Genomic DNA, 17,266 nt, shown 5'->3' with positions numbered 1-17,266 from the left:
TGGAACAGTGAATTTCACTAGATAATGCTTTGCTGTGGTTGTCCACCAGAGGTCTTAATAACGCTGGATAACAGCACTTGCATGTCATTTTGTTTCTGAGTAAACCTTAGTGTTGAAATGAGTAGGTTTTCCTAAAAGAGAGGAAAAAAGCTTCAGTATCTGTGATGATGTATGATTTGGAGAGAAAGTAATTTACGCCATTTACATTAACTGGACACTTAATTAGGTATACCTTCCTCTGAACCCCTTTTGCCTTCGGAACAAAAAACTGTTTTCATGAATCTGTGCAAACTCTACTTTTAGTTCCCTGCTCTTAGCTGGCATAAGTGGCAACCAGTGTGGTCTTGTGCTGCTGTAACCCATGTGCATCAAGGTCTGATTTGTTCACAGATGCTCTTCTGCATACCTTGGTTGTAACAAGTGGTTATTCAAATTATTGTTGCCGTCCTATCAGATGAAAGGAGACACTCATTCTCTTCTGACATCTCAGACTGAGATGTCAGAAGAGACCTTAGAGATGATCGTGTGAGAAAACCCCAGCAGATCAGCAGTTAAGTACTCGGTCCAGCCCAGCTGTCATTACGAGCTATGTCACTTTCAAAGTCCTTTAAATCTGCTTTTCATTCTGCCCATTTTATGTCTACATGCATTTAGTTGCTATAGGTAGACAATCTTATTTTGTCTGCAACTACTTGGAAAAACAGATATAAAATAAAAAGTCAGCATGTAAAGAAGAAAAATTATACAGTTATTTTAAAACTAGTGTTGGACTGCTTTTCCTCTTGGAGAATCTGTCTCTTCAATGGGGTTCACATAAGGAACATAAACTGCTAACCCTGCACAAAATCACCTGCAGACTGCTGACTGTAAAAAGAAAAACCTGAAGAATATAAAAATAAACAATATCTGATTAATTATAATTATAGGAGAAGGTGAGGAGTCAGGTGCTTTGTACTTATGGACACTAGAGGTTGCAAGGACATGTCAAGAAGTATGTAGAGAACATGGAAGGGGCTCAATTTCATACCTGCTATCATGGCAGTAAAATGTTAATAAAACAGTTTTTTATAGTGCTTTTTCACAGTAGATATGTTGGCTAGTTGTTTTAATCAAGTAGTCTCAGTAATGTTTTGTAACTGAAGCATCAGGAAGGATTCAGGACCTGGGAACTGATGTGTTTTAGCACAAAGAGTGCTGAGGATAAACAGTGGAGTATTTCACTCCTGTTGGATTGGTGAATATTCTGGGCTTATTGGTCCTTTTGGGCTCCTGTATCTGTCCAGGTGTTTTCACTGGTGGAATATTCCACTTTGATCCTGGGTGGAAGCTTATCATTGGGGGAATATAATTAATGGTGAAACACCACTGGAAAGTAGAAGGATCGAGTGATTTCATTAACTCTGTTTCATTCCCCGATGCAGGTATGTGTGCCAAATCATGATGGAGTTTTGCTTTTAGTTTTTTTTAAAGGTTAAACCTAAATGTAAATTTTAGTGCTTTGATAATTTAACATGTTTAGTTTTTATGTCAACACTCGGACTTAATCTATTGTGACACATCTAAATCTTAGAGAGAATACAGTCTGTTTTTACATCTGTCACAAGAACAAATGCAAAGCACAGATGGAGAGCAGGAAGAATGAAGACAGATGTGTACAGATGAAACATGAGAAAGAGCAACGCAACATAAGTGATTAAAAACTCTGTGAAGAACATGTAAAAGAAATGGCTTGTCATCCAGTTTTCCTACAGTGAGGAGGGAAAAACCCTTTAGTCCTGATGAGAGTCGTAGAAAATTGTCCTGGAGAATGAAAATGATACTTTGCTGTGTTAGTGATGATGGCTTCTGGCTGGGTCATAGCATTGCAAGCCTGGCCTGGACTGCTGAAGGAAGTCACCACATCAAATCAGTCACAGGTTTCATTTTAACTCACTTTATGATAAAAACAAAATCCAGCTGTATGCAATTTAATGCAGCAATTTAGCATAAAGCAGAGGGCAGCAGCATATCACTCTCCTACACTTCAAGTGACTGATGTCAGCCTACGGTCCACCAACTGCAAACATCCAGCATCAATGCAATATAACATCCATATAGACCTAACTCCTAGTTGGTTCTTGTTATTTAATCTCAGTGTACCTTTAAAGATTTGGATTCATGTGCAGTAGATTAATGTCTGCAGTCTGACTTGATTGCAATCTCAACCGGTGTAGCTACAGCCAGCAGAAAATAATGGAGCAGGCCTGCAATAAATCCTATCAACCATGAAGGTTAAGCCTGTTGTTCATTCAACTTCATTTTTATTCTGGACCTTGCAGTTATCGTTTTGCCCATCTCATTTATTTCACAGACGGTAGGCCAAATTGCAACCACCCCCAATCTGATCAAACAGCTCCCTAAAAGAGGCCCAACAACAACTCATGTTAAAGCATTAGACAGAAACCTAAATCTCAGTTCTGACTATTGCTAGCGGTCATTACCCATTCCTGCCTGTGTCTGCTCACATCTTACCTTTGCTCCAACTTGGAGTGGGTATCCAGTTGCTGTTTGTATCATCTGTCATGAGTGCCCTCCCTCTGAGTCAGCCCAAGTGCTGCTGTGCCAGGCTGGTCATTCATAGCACTCATTTAAAATCATGTCATGTTCAACAACCCAGACGGTTGCATTAGCTGTAGAAACTTTCAGAAAAGTATAAAAATAACAATGTTGCTGTGCATCACTGACCCATTGTTCAAAATGTTGTAACCTTGTAACCTTTTGTGCGTATGACCTGAAGTCTGAATGCTATAATTAGACAAATCTATCCTTGACAAATATTTGTTTAAACTTCGAGACCTTTGCTCCGTGTCAGTGTGTCGGCCACAATTTCAAAACTACAGCAGCGGTCAAGCCCGCTTACTATTTTTATATTGGTCACGTACACTTTCTCCCATGAACCAGCTGCACCCCTCTTCTTCTTGGCACACAAACATGGAGTAAGTACAGAGGGACACTCATTATATTTGTCTGTCCACTGCTTCAAAAGAAACAAAAATACAGATTTACATTGAGATGACTCCCGTCGACTTTTAAGATGAATTGTGGCCACGCATCACCAGAAGTGCTGAGGGGAAAAACGATGAAAGGAGCACCCTCGGGCAAAGTTGTCCTTTGAGCCTCTGAGAAGTCGACCTTTTGGTTTTTTCCCCCTCTAGAGTTTGCCTCACTGACAGCATGCAGGAGAACCGTGTCTCTCGTTGGTATTTTGGTGGGGTCTCGTCCAGTGCAGCAGCCTGTGTAACCCATCCACTGGATTTGATAAAGGTAAATTATAGAGCTTATCGAATTTGAATTAACACCAGAGCACAATCCTTCCATTCGGCAGAGACAAAATAGATCCAGGTAGGCCTCACTGATGTGTCTATTTTGGCTATTTTGGTTTTCTATTTACCTGCTGATGATAAAATTTGGAATAATGTGTTGTAGCAATATTCATTTTAGCAGTTTCTTAGAATTTCACTTGGCTGATGAGACTATTATGCAGCCAAATTGCCTTTATATTGGCAATCATTAGGCTTGCTTTGATTCCTTAAGGTGCTTTAAATGATAGTAAAATTTGTAGTGTATGTTTAGTGGCACAGTTTTTTATTTCTTGCAGCTATTATCCACTTATTGCATTGGTTTTCTTTAATTTAGGATGCGGACTGAATGGTGCTGGTAATATTAGAGCGTGAGATATATTTTCAGACTAGATATTAACGGTTTTAAAGACAGGAACTTTACATATATCTAAGGCCAATTCTCACTAAAAGTGCCACTGACTCTTAGTGCTGCTTCCTGATGGTTGCTTCCAGGTCCACTTGCAAACACAGCAAGAAGTGAGGATGAGGATGATTGGGATGACTCTTAACGTAGTGAGAAGAGAGGGTTTTCTGGCTCTCTACAGCGGGCTCACTGCTTCCCTCTGCCGGCAGGTCAAAAACAACACTCATTTCCATAAAACCTTTATCAGCCGCACACTCTTCCTCTCTTTGACATAGCTGTTTTTATTTATTCATTTGTCCAGATGACATATTCTTTGTCACGATTTGCGATTTACGAGACCGTCAGGGATAAGATGAAGAGAAAAAATAAAGGTCCTATGCCTTTCCACCAGAAAGTCCTCCTGGGTGCCTTTGCAGGTAAATGGTGCAAAATAGCTTACATTTTATTTAAAGATGTTGTTTCATTTTATACTTAAAATTGCATTTAAAGATGTTGTTTTTCCTTCATCAGGTTTTACAGGTGGTTTCATTGGGACCCCAACTGACCTGGTGAATGTAAGGTGAGATACAGTGTTTATGTCTTTGTATCTGTTTGCACTTCACATGTAGAATCGTTTTATTATCTTGAGCATTTTAAAAATGTTGTTTATAACTTTTGGGGTTTTGCGGTTTCTGTCCACCGTACATTTCTGCGAGTGCTTGATGACCAAAAAACAAACAATAATAGAAAAAGAAAAATACCAAAAAGTAACAAAGGATACATGAACACGGATCACTTCATTAGGTACACCTGTCCAACTGCTCATCACAAATATCTCATCAGCCAATTACATGAGAGGAACTCAGTGCATTTAGACATGTAGACGTGATCAAGAAGACCTGCTGAAGTTCAAAGAGAACATCAAAATGAGGAAGAATGGTGACAGAAGCGACTCTGAAGGTGGTATGGTTGTTGCTGCCAGATAGGCTAGTCGGAGTATTTCAGGGACTGTTGATCTTCAAATAATTCATTGTATTGGATAGTCGCTACATAGGCCTTTACCAGAGTTGCCTCAGTTGTGCCGACTGGGAGCTTGGGCTGTTTTACCCTGTGCTTCTTAGGTTATTCTTTGCCTTTGGAGGAGCCACACTAAACCAGAGTTCATAGAATGGTTACAGACACTGCTTCCTGTGAATCACTGATGGTAAGGAATAATAACTGTCAAGGAAAGTTTCAGCAAGAGTGGATTGAAGTTGCAGAGAAAACAAAGGACAGAACCTAATGGACAGTTGCCCTTTCTCTTTTGTGCGTCTGCTAAGTTTTACACAACCCCTTATTTATTTTGTTCTTAGTACTTGGATACTTTTCTGTCTTTGTATTTCTCCTTACTGATTGCACAGATGTAACCATGTCCAGTGTATGCTATTTTGTGTTTTGATTGTTATGAAAATTGAAAATAAATAAAAGAAAAAAATGGGCAACAGAAGGTTGGAAAAATGTCTGGTCTGATGACTTTTTCCTCTTTGACATTTGGATAGTAGGGTCAGAATTTGTCATAAACAACAGGGAAACATTGATTCATCCTGGTATCATCATGCTGCTGCTTGTGGTGCAAACGTTGGGATCCCTATTACCAGCTGAGCATCATTTAAATGCCACAGGCAGCCTGAATATTGTTGCTGAACATGTCCAGCACGCACTGTATCAAAAAGGCCTCCAGGGCTCATTTGGGATGTGGTGGAACAGGAGATGCAGATCATAGATGTGCAGCTGACAAATCTGCAGCAACTGACATGATGCTATCTTGTCAATGCCATGAAGGCAGTTCTGAATGCAAAAGGGGTCAAACGTGGTAGTATCTAACAAAGTGTCTGTGAGTGTATATATATTTCTAAACACAAGTTAAGGGGTTAAGGGGTTTCTAACATAACATCCAAAGTAGGTACCTGTAGAAATGTTGTGAAGTGAAAGGAAGATAGCTGGGGAAAGTACAAACTACACAAGAAAAAAAGTTGTGGTGGCACAAAAGCCTTCCCAATTTTAGATGGTCAATTTTCCCAGAGTGCAGAAGCTAGACAATCAGTGTTAAGGCTGCACGTGCTGACAGACAACCGGCTTTGAAATCTCTCATCTTTACAGAATGCAGAATGACGTCAAGATGGCAGCAGAGTTCAGAAGAAAGTAAGTGCACGAAAAATGGGAATACATCCTGAATCATAATTACAGACAATTATAGTTCTTTCCAAATAACCATATTGTAAGATAGTTTTTTCCCTTTTTACAGTTATGCTCATGTGTTTGATGGGCTCTTACGTATCTGTAAGGAAGGTAAAGTCCATAAAAGCTTCTACCATTAAACGTACCATTAAAGCTTTATTTTTATTTCCTTTGTATGTTCTGTCACAAGTTTAAAATCCACAATCCTTAAACTCAAGAGAACAAATACTGACTAAAGATTTCTTTACAATGTTCATCCTTCTGAAATGTGCTTTTTAGAGGGGCTGAGGAAACTGTTTTCTGGTGCTTCAATGGCTTCTTCGAGAGGTGCACTGGTGTCTGTTGGACAGGTAAAGTCATAAAACTGCCCTACAAGACAACAGTGACTGCAAATATAGTGAAACTGTGAATATTTGAGCAGTAACAGCAAACTGTAAGACAGAATCATAATGGCCTTAATGTTATAATTTTTATGCCCAACAATTATTGCCATAAATAAATCTGTAATGGCTAAATATGCAGATAGTCAGCTGATTAAACTGTGTTTATTCAGTTTTTCTTAGCTTGTTATGTAGGGAAATATATTTTAGAGGCTACGCATAAAGTTCAATTAAAAAAATCTATACATTTAAATGTTGGTATTTTTTAAATTTTAAAATCAGTCAGTATAATCCTAAAAGTTATACTGCATGTAATTATCATGCAAAATGCCAAAATTCTGAATACTGCTCAGACCAGTAAGTGCTGTCAAAGAAATTCCTTTTTCTCTGGCAAAGAGAAACTACCAGTTGGAGACAATCATGATCACTAACGAGATGTTAACAGGCCTTGGTGTTGTTAAGTTAGTAAAAACATTGTAGGGCCTTCAGCGTCACTTATTAAGATTTAAGTGAGCGTGTGTAGATGTTTGAGCCTGTGTGTATACTTTTGACCCTGCATGGATTGGAGGAAATCCTAATAAATTAAAACTTGTGCATCCAATTCTTGTTTTTTAACGTCTCTAAAGATCTATGCGCAATCATTCCACCCTGGAGAAAGAAAACTTCAAAGAAATCATTAAAGGCCCTAAATCACCATGACATTTATGCCCATGTTGAGTACCCACAAACTTCTGACCACAACTGTATATCCACTGTGTAGTTTGCTCTTGTTCTGTGGCAGGAAGGACACAGATTAGCCTGCAGCATTTAAACCAAAACTACATTTTGGGTTTTAGGTCTATTTCACTGATATTTTTTTTAAAGTATTTTCTTGGAAATTATACACTTCTTTAAAAAATAAAGAAACAAAACAGAAAGCCATAAATGCGAGCCAACTTACGCAGCACATGTGTGTTTTGCTCCTGCAGCTCGCCTGCTACGACCAGTCCAAAGAGCTGGTTCTGGCTACTGGTTACTTGACTGACAACATCTTCACTCACTTCCTGGCGAGTGTGTTTGCAGTAAGTGACTCACGTCTGTCATAGCATAGCAAGACAAACATCACATGATTTTCTGAAATAAGCCCTCTGTTCTTGCGCAGGGTGGCTCTGCTACAATCCTCTGTCAACCACTGGATGTTGTTAAAACAAGATTAATGAATTCAGAAGTTCAGTATGGGGTGAGTGTCTTTAAAATGACTTTTCCTGTTATCTGGTTTTGCAGGAGAGTTTGGCTTATTTAGGTCTCTGAGTTCTCCCGCCCTCATCACTCTGATGTTATGTATGTTTTATTCATTGGTTATGGGGAAAATGACACAGCTTGGCATGTCTCTTGTGTGTTTTGTCTCCTTGTTGCAGAGTGTGTCTCACTGCTTAACAGAAACAGCAAAGCTGGGGCCGAATGCGTTCTACAAGGTGGATGTCACATTCACGCAGACATGTTTTATACAGCGCTTTCTAATTATGTGCTGTAGTAACCTACAGAGTATTAAGACACTGAAATAGTGCTTTGATTTGTGTCCAGGGTCTTGTTCCTGCAGCTATCCGCCTCATCCCTCACACAGTCTTAACCTTCATATTCCTCGAGCAGCTGAAGCAGCATTTTGGTGAGCTGGTCATTACCTGAGGGTGCCACAAGAAAGTTATCCTACGGCCACGGCTATTCCTTCACGATTTTAATGGCCCTCCATGCTGCACAGGTTGATCTCGACAAACTGAGCTGGGGTCGAGTGGAACCCTCAAAAGTCTGAGACGGAAAGAGAATCTTCATGCTACGTTTTTCCATCCATAACACATAATCAAAACAACCTGTGTAATAACACCCAAAGCTCCAGACAAAAATGTGGTGACGAAACGTGGTGTTTCTTAAAAACGGAGACGGTTTAAATTATTTACATTCACCACTTTGCTACTTCACTTGTCATGAACTGTGCAACTATAAATATCACCTAAGGTTATATAAGGCTAATAAAGTAATGAATGGATTTCCATTAAATTCAAAACTGTCTCTTGAATGAATATCCTGAACCTGACAAATGAATCGTCATGCTACAAAACCTCCAGTGCCCTCTGGGGGACAGTGTTACACTGAAAAGCAGCCTGCCAATATATTTCTATAAAGTGTATTTGTAATTATGCAGATTGTCAAAGGATTTGGTTCAAGACAAGACTGTTTATTTTCATATTATGGAAGGAATGTGAGGGCGGGACAGTAGTGCAGTGGTTAGCACTTTCTCCACTGCCTGTGCAGAGTTTGCATGTTTTTCCCTATTCTGCCACTGATTTCCTGCCACAGTGCAAAAACAGGCATGCTAGGTTAATTGGTGATTCTACATTGTGAGCGCCTGTGATGGAGTGGACCCTGCCTCTTGTGCCATGTCAGCTGATGAAAGAGGCCCCTTGGATCCATAGTTTTGTTGGAGAAAACGATTAGAAAGAAAATCTGTGGCAGAAGTGTTACTTTTTCTCATTTTCATTAGTCAGGATCGAGAATATAGTGAGAAAATAAATGATGGGCTTTATGGAAAAGAAAACAAGGCTGATTCAATTGTGAAAACAAGCTTGTGAAACACTCCCTTGTCAGTAATTTGTCTCTTTATTTACTTCTCTCACTGCATGAGTGCAGTTATTGCTGGACACATCAGACATCCTGTCAGGCCTCTTTTAAAAAGGAATACTTAACCTCTTAGACAATTAGATTCACTTGAATTCATTATGACCGTGCTTTCATTAGACACTCAGCAGCTTTTTAAAACAGGAGGCCGGCAGATTCGTGTGAAGACAAAGACACAATTTTTGCTTAAAAAACGACAGAGAAAAAAAAGTTGTGTGCCATGGTTCAGCAGCTGTATGTGGGTTTGTGGGTTCATGTTATTTAATATCGTTCCAGGTATTATTTTCCTGAGCATTATATTGTACAGCGATGCACAATCCATCATGCTCAGCTTTACAAGACGAACTGATATCTTTTCCATGTCCCATGGTTTACTCACTGCCTGTATCAGTGTCAGAATTTGAGTGATGATTCTTGTCTTCGGGATCCAACAGCTCCACGCTTGATGCCTTTTCCATGATGTATAGTCAAACAAAAATTAGATAAACTTTCCTTAAGAAGTCCAGCCCGCTAAGTCACTGATATCACCAAGAGATTAATGCGTAAGTGAAATCAGCTCTTTTTGATGAAACTTTTATTTATTTATTTTTTGTGGTTAAAGGTTAAGTTTCAACTTGCTTATTCCTAACTGCTGCACAGGTTACACGACCCCGTGAAAGTCATCTAATGGTGAGCCGGTTATTATGTGCGGTTGTCATGGTGCTTGACGAAAGAGCAGCTTGATGACATAGGTCAGTAATGATAGATAATGCACTGCATAAGAAGAGTACATCTGCTTCCTTTTTTAGTGTATATCCAGATTTACTTTGCTGTGTATGAAAGAGTCAGACAGTTAAAATAAAAATAAAAAATTATTAAAAAGAAGTGTAGGTGTTAATTTATAAAATAGAACACTTTTCTTTTATAATATTAATGTATGAATGTATTTCAGTATTAATTTATTTGCTTGCAAACAGTACTGAGCAGTTGTATAAGTTTTAGATAGATAGCTTAGCCAGCTGCCTCAGGTCTCTAGAAGCAAGCATTTCTCTTGGATGTTGAGCCTCCGGATTGATTTGCATTAAGAAAAATGCTAAATATAAAATTCAAAGAGATTAATAAAGCCAATCAATCGATTATCCATTCATCCATCTGTCTTCTTCCTCTTCTCTCAGCTGTTATGGGGCAAAAAAAGTGGAAAATTAAATATAAATAAATAAATAAATAGGGAAGCATATTAATAAAAAAATGATGTATTTCTGTCACATTTTTAATTTAATTGAATGCTCTGATTTATTACACTTGTATTATTTTTATAAACTGATTCATTTAGAAATTATTTATTTTTTGTGCCATTTTCTGCCCTTCATCACTCTGAAGCCTCAGACGGCGGTTTGTGCTTGATGTTTTCTCTTTATCAGGCACTCTATCGCTGGTAGAGACTGACCGCTGCGCCCGAAGACATCCACCGGGGATGCAGCTAATGATGGCGATGATGATGCACACGCACACACGGACAGAAACACGTATCGCTTTCTCATCTTTCTCCGTTTACCTTTGTTTCTGGATGCGGACGAGGAAGAGATGTCAAAGTCTGGTTTGAAGCTGAGAACTGACAGACTGAATGTTTTGGAACGGTCCTGACAACAGAAACAGAATTTGAGATTTTACAGTGAGGTGAATTGTTATACCAGATGTTGCGGGTTCATATCTCAACACGAGGAGAAGTCATTTTCATCTTTGATTTTTACCCAACAGGATGCTCACTGTATATATGAACAAACAGGCTTTTTAAAAATATACATTTTTATATTTTATTATTTCTCATTGGCCAGTTTGTTGAAATAATAATCTTTTCTTCACACCGAGAAACTGGGCTTGTGCAGATATAAGTAAAGTAAGGGTACAGACAAGGGTTTAAGTCTTTTCCAAAACAGCATTAAGAAGGTTTCAGTTAATGTTCAGTTAGCATACACGCAAAACCCCCCAAATCAAACTATACAACCTTGATAGTTATATTTCATGTTTAATTTCACTTTTCCCCCCCAGATGTCAGTCTCAGAAGTTGTCACCTGTGAGTCAAAGTTTCAGGCTGTTATGTCTTTAAGATGCTGACAAATTGCAAAACTCTTCTGCAGCCTTTAAAGGAAAACACTGACCTGACCTCATTCTCTGTAATTGTTTATTATTATTATCATACTAAAAGTAACTTGAGATTATTCGTGTTTAAAACATTTCTGGATCACAACATTTGTTGAAAAAAAAAATAAATCAACAAGCATGTTAAAACCGGGCATGATTTCATGTCTCTCATGTCAGCTCTGGTTCAATATATCCATACACCACAGTGCTGGCATGCAGCTGTTAACAATTTAATGCAATAAAGATTAATTTAATTGCATTACATTTTTGTGTGTGATAAGATCCAGAGGGATAGCAAACATCCAAGTAATTCATATGTGGCCTTGATTAAATTTGAAGTGGACATTTGCATGGAATAATGTGCAAAGCGCCTTGAGGCAACTGTTGTTGTGAATTGGTGCTATATAAATAAAACTGAATTGAATTAAAGTGTCTGGCTGCACTCTTTAAACAGCATGAAATTTAAATTAAATGCACTGGGTATGGCCAAGTAGGCCGGTTAGTCCAAAGCGTATGAGCTTTGCAGTTTGTTATACCTCCGCTGTTAAGCCTGGACCAGCTGCACTGTCACAGTTCAACAGTCTTTTAACAGCTAAGAAACCAAAAAAAGCGCTTTTACATTTCATCTCACTGCCAGCTGTGGAAATCCCTTCTTTTCTAGTTTCTTCCCTCCTTTCATCTTACTGATCCATCAGAGTTTTCCTCAGCTTTCCTGGACTCTCACAAGGTAGTTGACAGTCCTCTGTTCTTCTTCTCTGCACTCAGCTGCCAGCTGCTTCAAATGTCAGATTCTTCCTCTCATGGGCGATCTCTGTTTTTCCACAGGCTGGTCAGCTCAGTCAGTGCAAGCAACAGTGTTAGACTTCAGTGAGGGTGAAGGTGGGAAGACCTGCCAATTACCAAAGTGATCATCCAAACAGCTTAGCAACTGAAAAACACCAAGCCTGTGAAACTTTAGATTTCGCAGCATGTTTTTTAAGCAGTGTGACCGCAGACATAAGAGAAAAGCAAACCTATACGTACAAAAATGTTACACTCTGTTAATTTTCTTCTCCAAAATACAAATGCAAGATGACAGGGTTAAATCCAATATTTTCATCTGGACCCCTGGTTCTTTGTAGTATACAGCAGCAGCTTCTGGACTGGATTGGAAAAAAGGATGAGATTTTAAATCACGGTGCAGACTAATATCAGCAAGATTAGGATTTCAGTCCAGGACAAAAGGAGCTGTTCATTCAGTGAACGTTAATTACTAAGCTTGTTAATAATAAAGCACACATCTTGCTTGTTCCATTAAAATTAAGAGGCAAAGAGGAATGAGTCAGATTGACTATAATTTTTGTCCTTACCATTCTTTAGACATTATTATCTAAATTCATCTTTTTTTTCAACACACAGCCATCAAATGGACCTATTTAATGCTTGTTTAAGCAATGACAATTTAAAATCGGCAGTAAAAATGATGGTTAGCATATTTCCAACTTTTAGAGTTACAATTGATTCTTTATAAGAAGTTTTAAAGCTGATGAAAAGTTGTCATTTTGCCTGGCAAAATTGATCGTCACCAGCCAGAAATTGTAACACTGCTTTTGTCTACCTCTGTCTGAAATCATAGATTTAGTTTTTGGAAAATTTTAAGGTCACTTTCAAGTGGCTAATCTGTTACTATTATCACTATAATTTAAAAATGATACCAGAACTTAGATCCCCTCTCACTGCCCCTCCCAGAGTCAAAGTTTGGTGCATTTCCTTAATGAATCCTTTTCTTATCAACCCTGCGTTGTTGGCTGGAGATGATTTTTCCTACACTGTCTATGTCTGAGGGATTTCTGCCAGCTTGCGTTGGACTGGGTCACGGCACCACCTGTGCCATGCCTGGCTGGCCACAGCAGGTAGTGCTGAAAGCTGAAGGTGCTTCAAAACCACTCTCAACTGGGCTTCATGACACTCAATGTGGGCAACAGAGGGGCCATAAATCTGCAAAATTATATTTAAATAGAAAAATAACCAAAATTACACTTCCCTGGTTTTCATTCGACAATAGTGATCTGCCTTTCTTCCTTTCTTAAAGCTCATTTGCTGCCAGTATCATACTGGGTGGTAACAGCGCTGATCTCCTCGGTTTGGAATGACGACAGAGTTGAGAGAATGAGCGATGGTTTCACATTATGGAAAAGTTTGTGGGATGGAGTGTGGGAGCCAGGCTTTTCTCTTGAGGTCTGACTGTGGATCTAAGCCTGCATGCCTCCCCTCTCTGCTCCGGCCGGCAGCCCTTTGCAGCCAGAAGAGAGATATTCACATAAACAGGAGCGAAAGCCAGGGCGGAGAAAATCACCAAAAACCTTATATAAGGAGCAAAGTGACTGGCAGGCCAGAGAATCAGTGAATTGTAAAAGAAGGTGGCAAGCAAGCAAAACATTACACAGACTTACTTGGCAATTATATACTGTATGTAAAGCCAGATTTCATCCCATGTAAAAGCAAAAGTTTTTGTATGCTATGTACCCCAGCTTAATTTGTGTATGTCTACTTGTGAAGATGATTTTTTTTTTACAGTTAATGGCAGAAAAAAAGACGCCAAAAAAGAGGCAGTGACATGTAATAAAGATAATGATGAAAAGCAGCAGGTTGTGTTCTCACTGAAACAGCTCAAATCAGAGCAGAAAAAACAGCCCATTAGTCTGAGGCAGCAGAGATAAACAGCTATGCAGAATTTCTTATTTTTGTTTTCAGAAAACTTTTATGTTAATAAGGCGCGTCAGCCTTTTTACTTGAGGGGGTCCCATTTTTAAATAGACTCCCCACATCCAAAGTGGAATTAAAGACATGTTCTTCATCATTAAATGGTGATATTCCCAGTCAGACCAATATAGTGTTTGCTTGATTTTTTGAGAAATCCATTTTCATATGTACAGTATGAAATTATGCAGTCCAAATGACTGACTGCAGCTTTTCATTTATCACAGTGCTTAATGACATCAGTGGACGTGCGCAAGCTATTACTGGAGCACGGTAATCTTATTGCTTGTTAGCCCAATATAACTGAGCAGTACGTGAAAATGAACCCTGTTACCTTTAGCTTTCACATAGATAGCTACAGCTAGCACTGTTCAAGCATTTAGATCTGCAGTTTCTCCACAGGAGGTCTATCTCACACTTTTTTTCCCTTTAGCGTAAGAATCTTCATTTCTACATATATTGAAATTGAAATATGCCCGATATTTACCCGAAACCCCAATCAATACAATCAATCAAGTTCCCACTTGTTTTACTTTTGGGAGGAAATGAAAGCAGCTCCTGCTCCTTAACACAATTAAGCTTTTAAACTTAATCAAAGTCAACTGAATAATGATGCAGACAACGTTGAAGTCATGTTTTTAAACTAGTTGCAGATGTCATATACTGGTATCCATCTGTGATCGGTTCAGTGCAGCTGATGTAAGAGCAAATATAAACCAGTGACGTTTAATTTTATCACATAATCACTACTTATTGAAGCAATGTTAAGAAACAAATTGGCGTTCACATGGAAGCTTTTTTTGATGGTAAACGAAGCATGATCTTAAATCTCATGTGTTGATTCTGAAAGGTGGCATCAATGGCTACTTGCTTCATAGCGAGCTGATTACTGTATGCTCTTAGAGCCCTCTTTTCCTGCGGTGGCAGCAGGAACAAAGCATTTCCCTCCTAAGCAAGCTTATTTTCACCACCTGTCCATTATCCAGTTAGCTCAACTTAAGGTCATAGCCTTCCAACCTCTGGTTGCTAGGGAAACATATATTCCCTGACCAGTTGGCAAGTGGCTGCTGGTTGCTAGTCATCATTTCTAGTTTGTATTATACTATTTTCACAATTTCACTGGATCACTGCTTAGTGAGCAGTTAGTGAGTGTCTGTAGCCATGTTGACATTTTCCATAGAAATTATTGGACCAACCACAGCAACCTGCTAGTGAGCAAAGCAGTTGCAACACCATGTAGCCCTTTGTAGTCAATTTCACCTGGCAACAACAAGCGACCTCTTACAACCACTCCCAACCACTCAAAACACATTTTTCCTTAGTTAGCAGATGTTGTTGACCTGTGTGACTGAATCCTAACATGTGTTTAATTTTAGCCTGACTCTGTCCTACGTTGATATTTTTCATACTGCAGTAGGCCTTATCTGTCATTGACATGCAGTGTAAAAAAAATGGCTTAAATTGTGAAATTCAATAAATTGGAAAGAGAGTTAGAATCTTAATTTTTAAATTTGGTTACTTTAAAATCTGCATTCTCTTTGTGTGTAAGCATATTTTATTTGAAGATCTTCAGACTGTTACATCCAGTTGCAAGTCTCTCTAAATGCAAAAACCCACAAAAGATTGCTTTACAGATAAAAGTCAGCCAAGTAATTCATTTCTTTTTTTTAATAGTTAAACTGAAATAATCTAAATTTTATAGCACACCTGCCCATAGTATGTAAAACACTCTGCTTTATTGCTTGTCTGCAGAAGGAATTTGCACTTCTAACCAAACACAATTGATATTTTAAGTAATGTAGATGAGACAATTCCCAAATTTTCCTTTTGAGCAATCATTCCACTTTTACTGGAGCATGGCACAGCATCAAAAACTCTATAATTCAGTAACATCCCCTACATATATAATTCACAATGTGTTAAACATAAGCAGCTTATTTATTTTTGGCTTCCTGTTTCTATTTCTCTAAAAAAAGACTAACGTATCTCTGTGAGACATGCTACGGGTTAAATGAAAATAAGCACAGCAGTTTTGCCTTCACTTGAGCCCTGTTCACGCTAAACTGGTCTGACTTTTATTCAAATTGATTTCTAAAACAAGTCTCTTTCCCCAGTGTCTTCCTGTTTCTGACAAAGTTCTATGTTTTGCATGAATTTGCCGGAGGACAGTTCTTAGCACATAAGAACAGTCAGATATTGTTTTGTCACCATGTTATGAAACAGTTGCTTTCATTTCCTTTCCGTCTATGTTTTTCCCCGTGGTCAAATCAACTTGATTTAAAATTCACCTATAAGTGCATATTCCAGATGATAGAAATAACACCTGGCATTATAGCCAAAATGTTCTTTTGGGTACAAACTACATTACAAATCTAATATGGGTCCTCTATTAAACAGCGGAAGACCAGAGTTAGTGGAATATTGTTTTGCTCACACTTTGGCCTTTGATAAAGAAGCAATCCTGAGGGAGGCGGATGTTAGTCATTAGCAGATCCAGCTGTCATCAATGGGAAAATGAATTTTTTCTGCCCAAAGAGTGACAGGTCATAAGGTTGCAGACAAAGTGAGCTCCAACAAGCCATGCACAGGTGACAGATAATTCAAGTGTGGCATTATTTTGCATCCATTAGTGACTAAAGCATTGTTTCTGTGGTAACCCATTAGCTCAAACTCTGTAGTCAGCATTCAAGTTAAATCTCACTTTAACTTTTTAGGGCAGAAATAACACAGTGAGAATCAGTTGCTTTGTATATTGCAATGGTCTATTTGAGAAATTTTAGTCAGGATTTAGGGCAGGTCATAAGCCAGAACTTGCACTAAATAGAGTTTTAAATTATATTTTTCCTATCTTGCTCTCTCTGTGTGTCTCTCTACACCTCCTGGATCGTCCTCAATCCTTAAATTAGAACGACTGCTTAAAAAAAATGGGCTGTCAGTTGAAGTCTGATGCAAGCTTGGTTTTATTCTCATCATTTTAGGGTTTCATTCAAAGGGGACTTTATCAGTCATTTATTCATTTTCTTATCCCCTTATCCAATTCAGGTATGCATTGGGCCGGTGGGGGTGTACAATGCGCAAAAGGGAGAGTACACCTTGGGTGAAGCACCAGTCTATCACAACACAGGCGGAAAGACGTCCTTACCCTATCACATTCACACCTGCAGCCAATTTAGAGTCATGAGTTAACATGCATGAATTTAGATGGTGGTAGAAAGTTGGACTACCTGGAGAGGCACTGGGCCAACATGCAAATTCAACTCTGAGAGGGCAGGTTTGAACCCAAAATCTTCTTTTACTCCACAGTGTGCCAAAGTCATCAATCAACTCTGCTAAAATAGGATCAGTTCTTAGGTCCTTACTATTTTACATTTAAATATCAAAGCGTGGACATAATAAACAAAACCAAACAAATAAAATACCCAGGGTCAGTTACC

The 17,266-nt window shown here is 38.7% G+C and overlaps 1 protein-coding gene across 1 annotated transcript; it reads left to right on the top strand.

Annotated features, from left to right (window-relative positions):
• The first annotated feature begins 47 nt into the window (after positions 1-47).
• On the top strand, positions 48-9,216 carry slc25a10a (solute carrier family 25 member 10a). Its single transcript, XM_005940290.2, has 11 exons — positions 48-3,303; positions 3,834-3,953; positions 4,046-4,160; positions 4,255-4,303; positions 5,863-5,904; positions 6,008-6,051; positions 6,220-6,290; positions 7,289-7,381; positions 7,462-7,539; positions 7,718-7,774; positions 7,884-9,216. Exons 1-11 carry the CDS (start codon positions 3,214-3,216, stop codon positions 7,983-7,985), a joined length of 861 nt encoding a protein of 286 aa, XP_005940352.1. The 5' UTR covers positions 48-3,213; the 3' UTR covers positions 7,986-9,216.
• The last annotated feature ends 8,050 nt before the right edge of the window (positions 9,217-17,266 follow it).

Source organism: Haplochromis burtoni, unplaced genomic scaffold, assembly GCF_018398535.1.
Source record: "Haplochromis burtoni strain Fernald_Lab_line unplaced genomic scaffold, NCSU_Asbu1 Contig_290, whole genome shotgun sequence".
NCBI classification, from domain to species: domain Eukaryota; kingdom Metazoa; phylum Chordata; class Actinopteri; order Cichliformes; family Cichlidae; genus Haplochromis; species Haplochromis burtoni.
Note: the sequence above shows the minus strand (reverse complement) of the source record. Positions and strands in the feature narration are given on the sequence as shown.

Coding starts and splice junctions, on each gene's coding strand:
- slc25a10a (XM_005940290.2), top strand. CDS start 3,214: ATGCAGGAGAACCGTGTCTCTCGTTGGTATTTTGGTGGGGTCTCGTCC. Junction 5,905..6,007: donor GCAGCAGAGTTCAGAAGAAA/GTAAGTGCACGA, acceptor CCCTTTTTACAG/TTATGCTCATGTGTTTGATG. Junction 6,291..7,288: donor CACTGGTGTCTGTTGGACAG/GTAAAGTCATAA, acceptor TTGCTCCTGCAG/CTCGCCTGCTACGACCAGTC.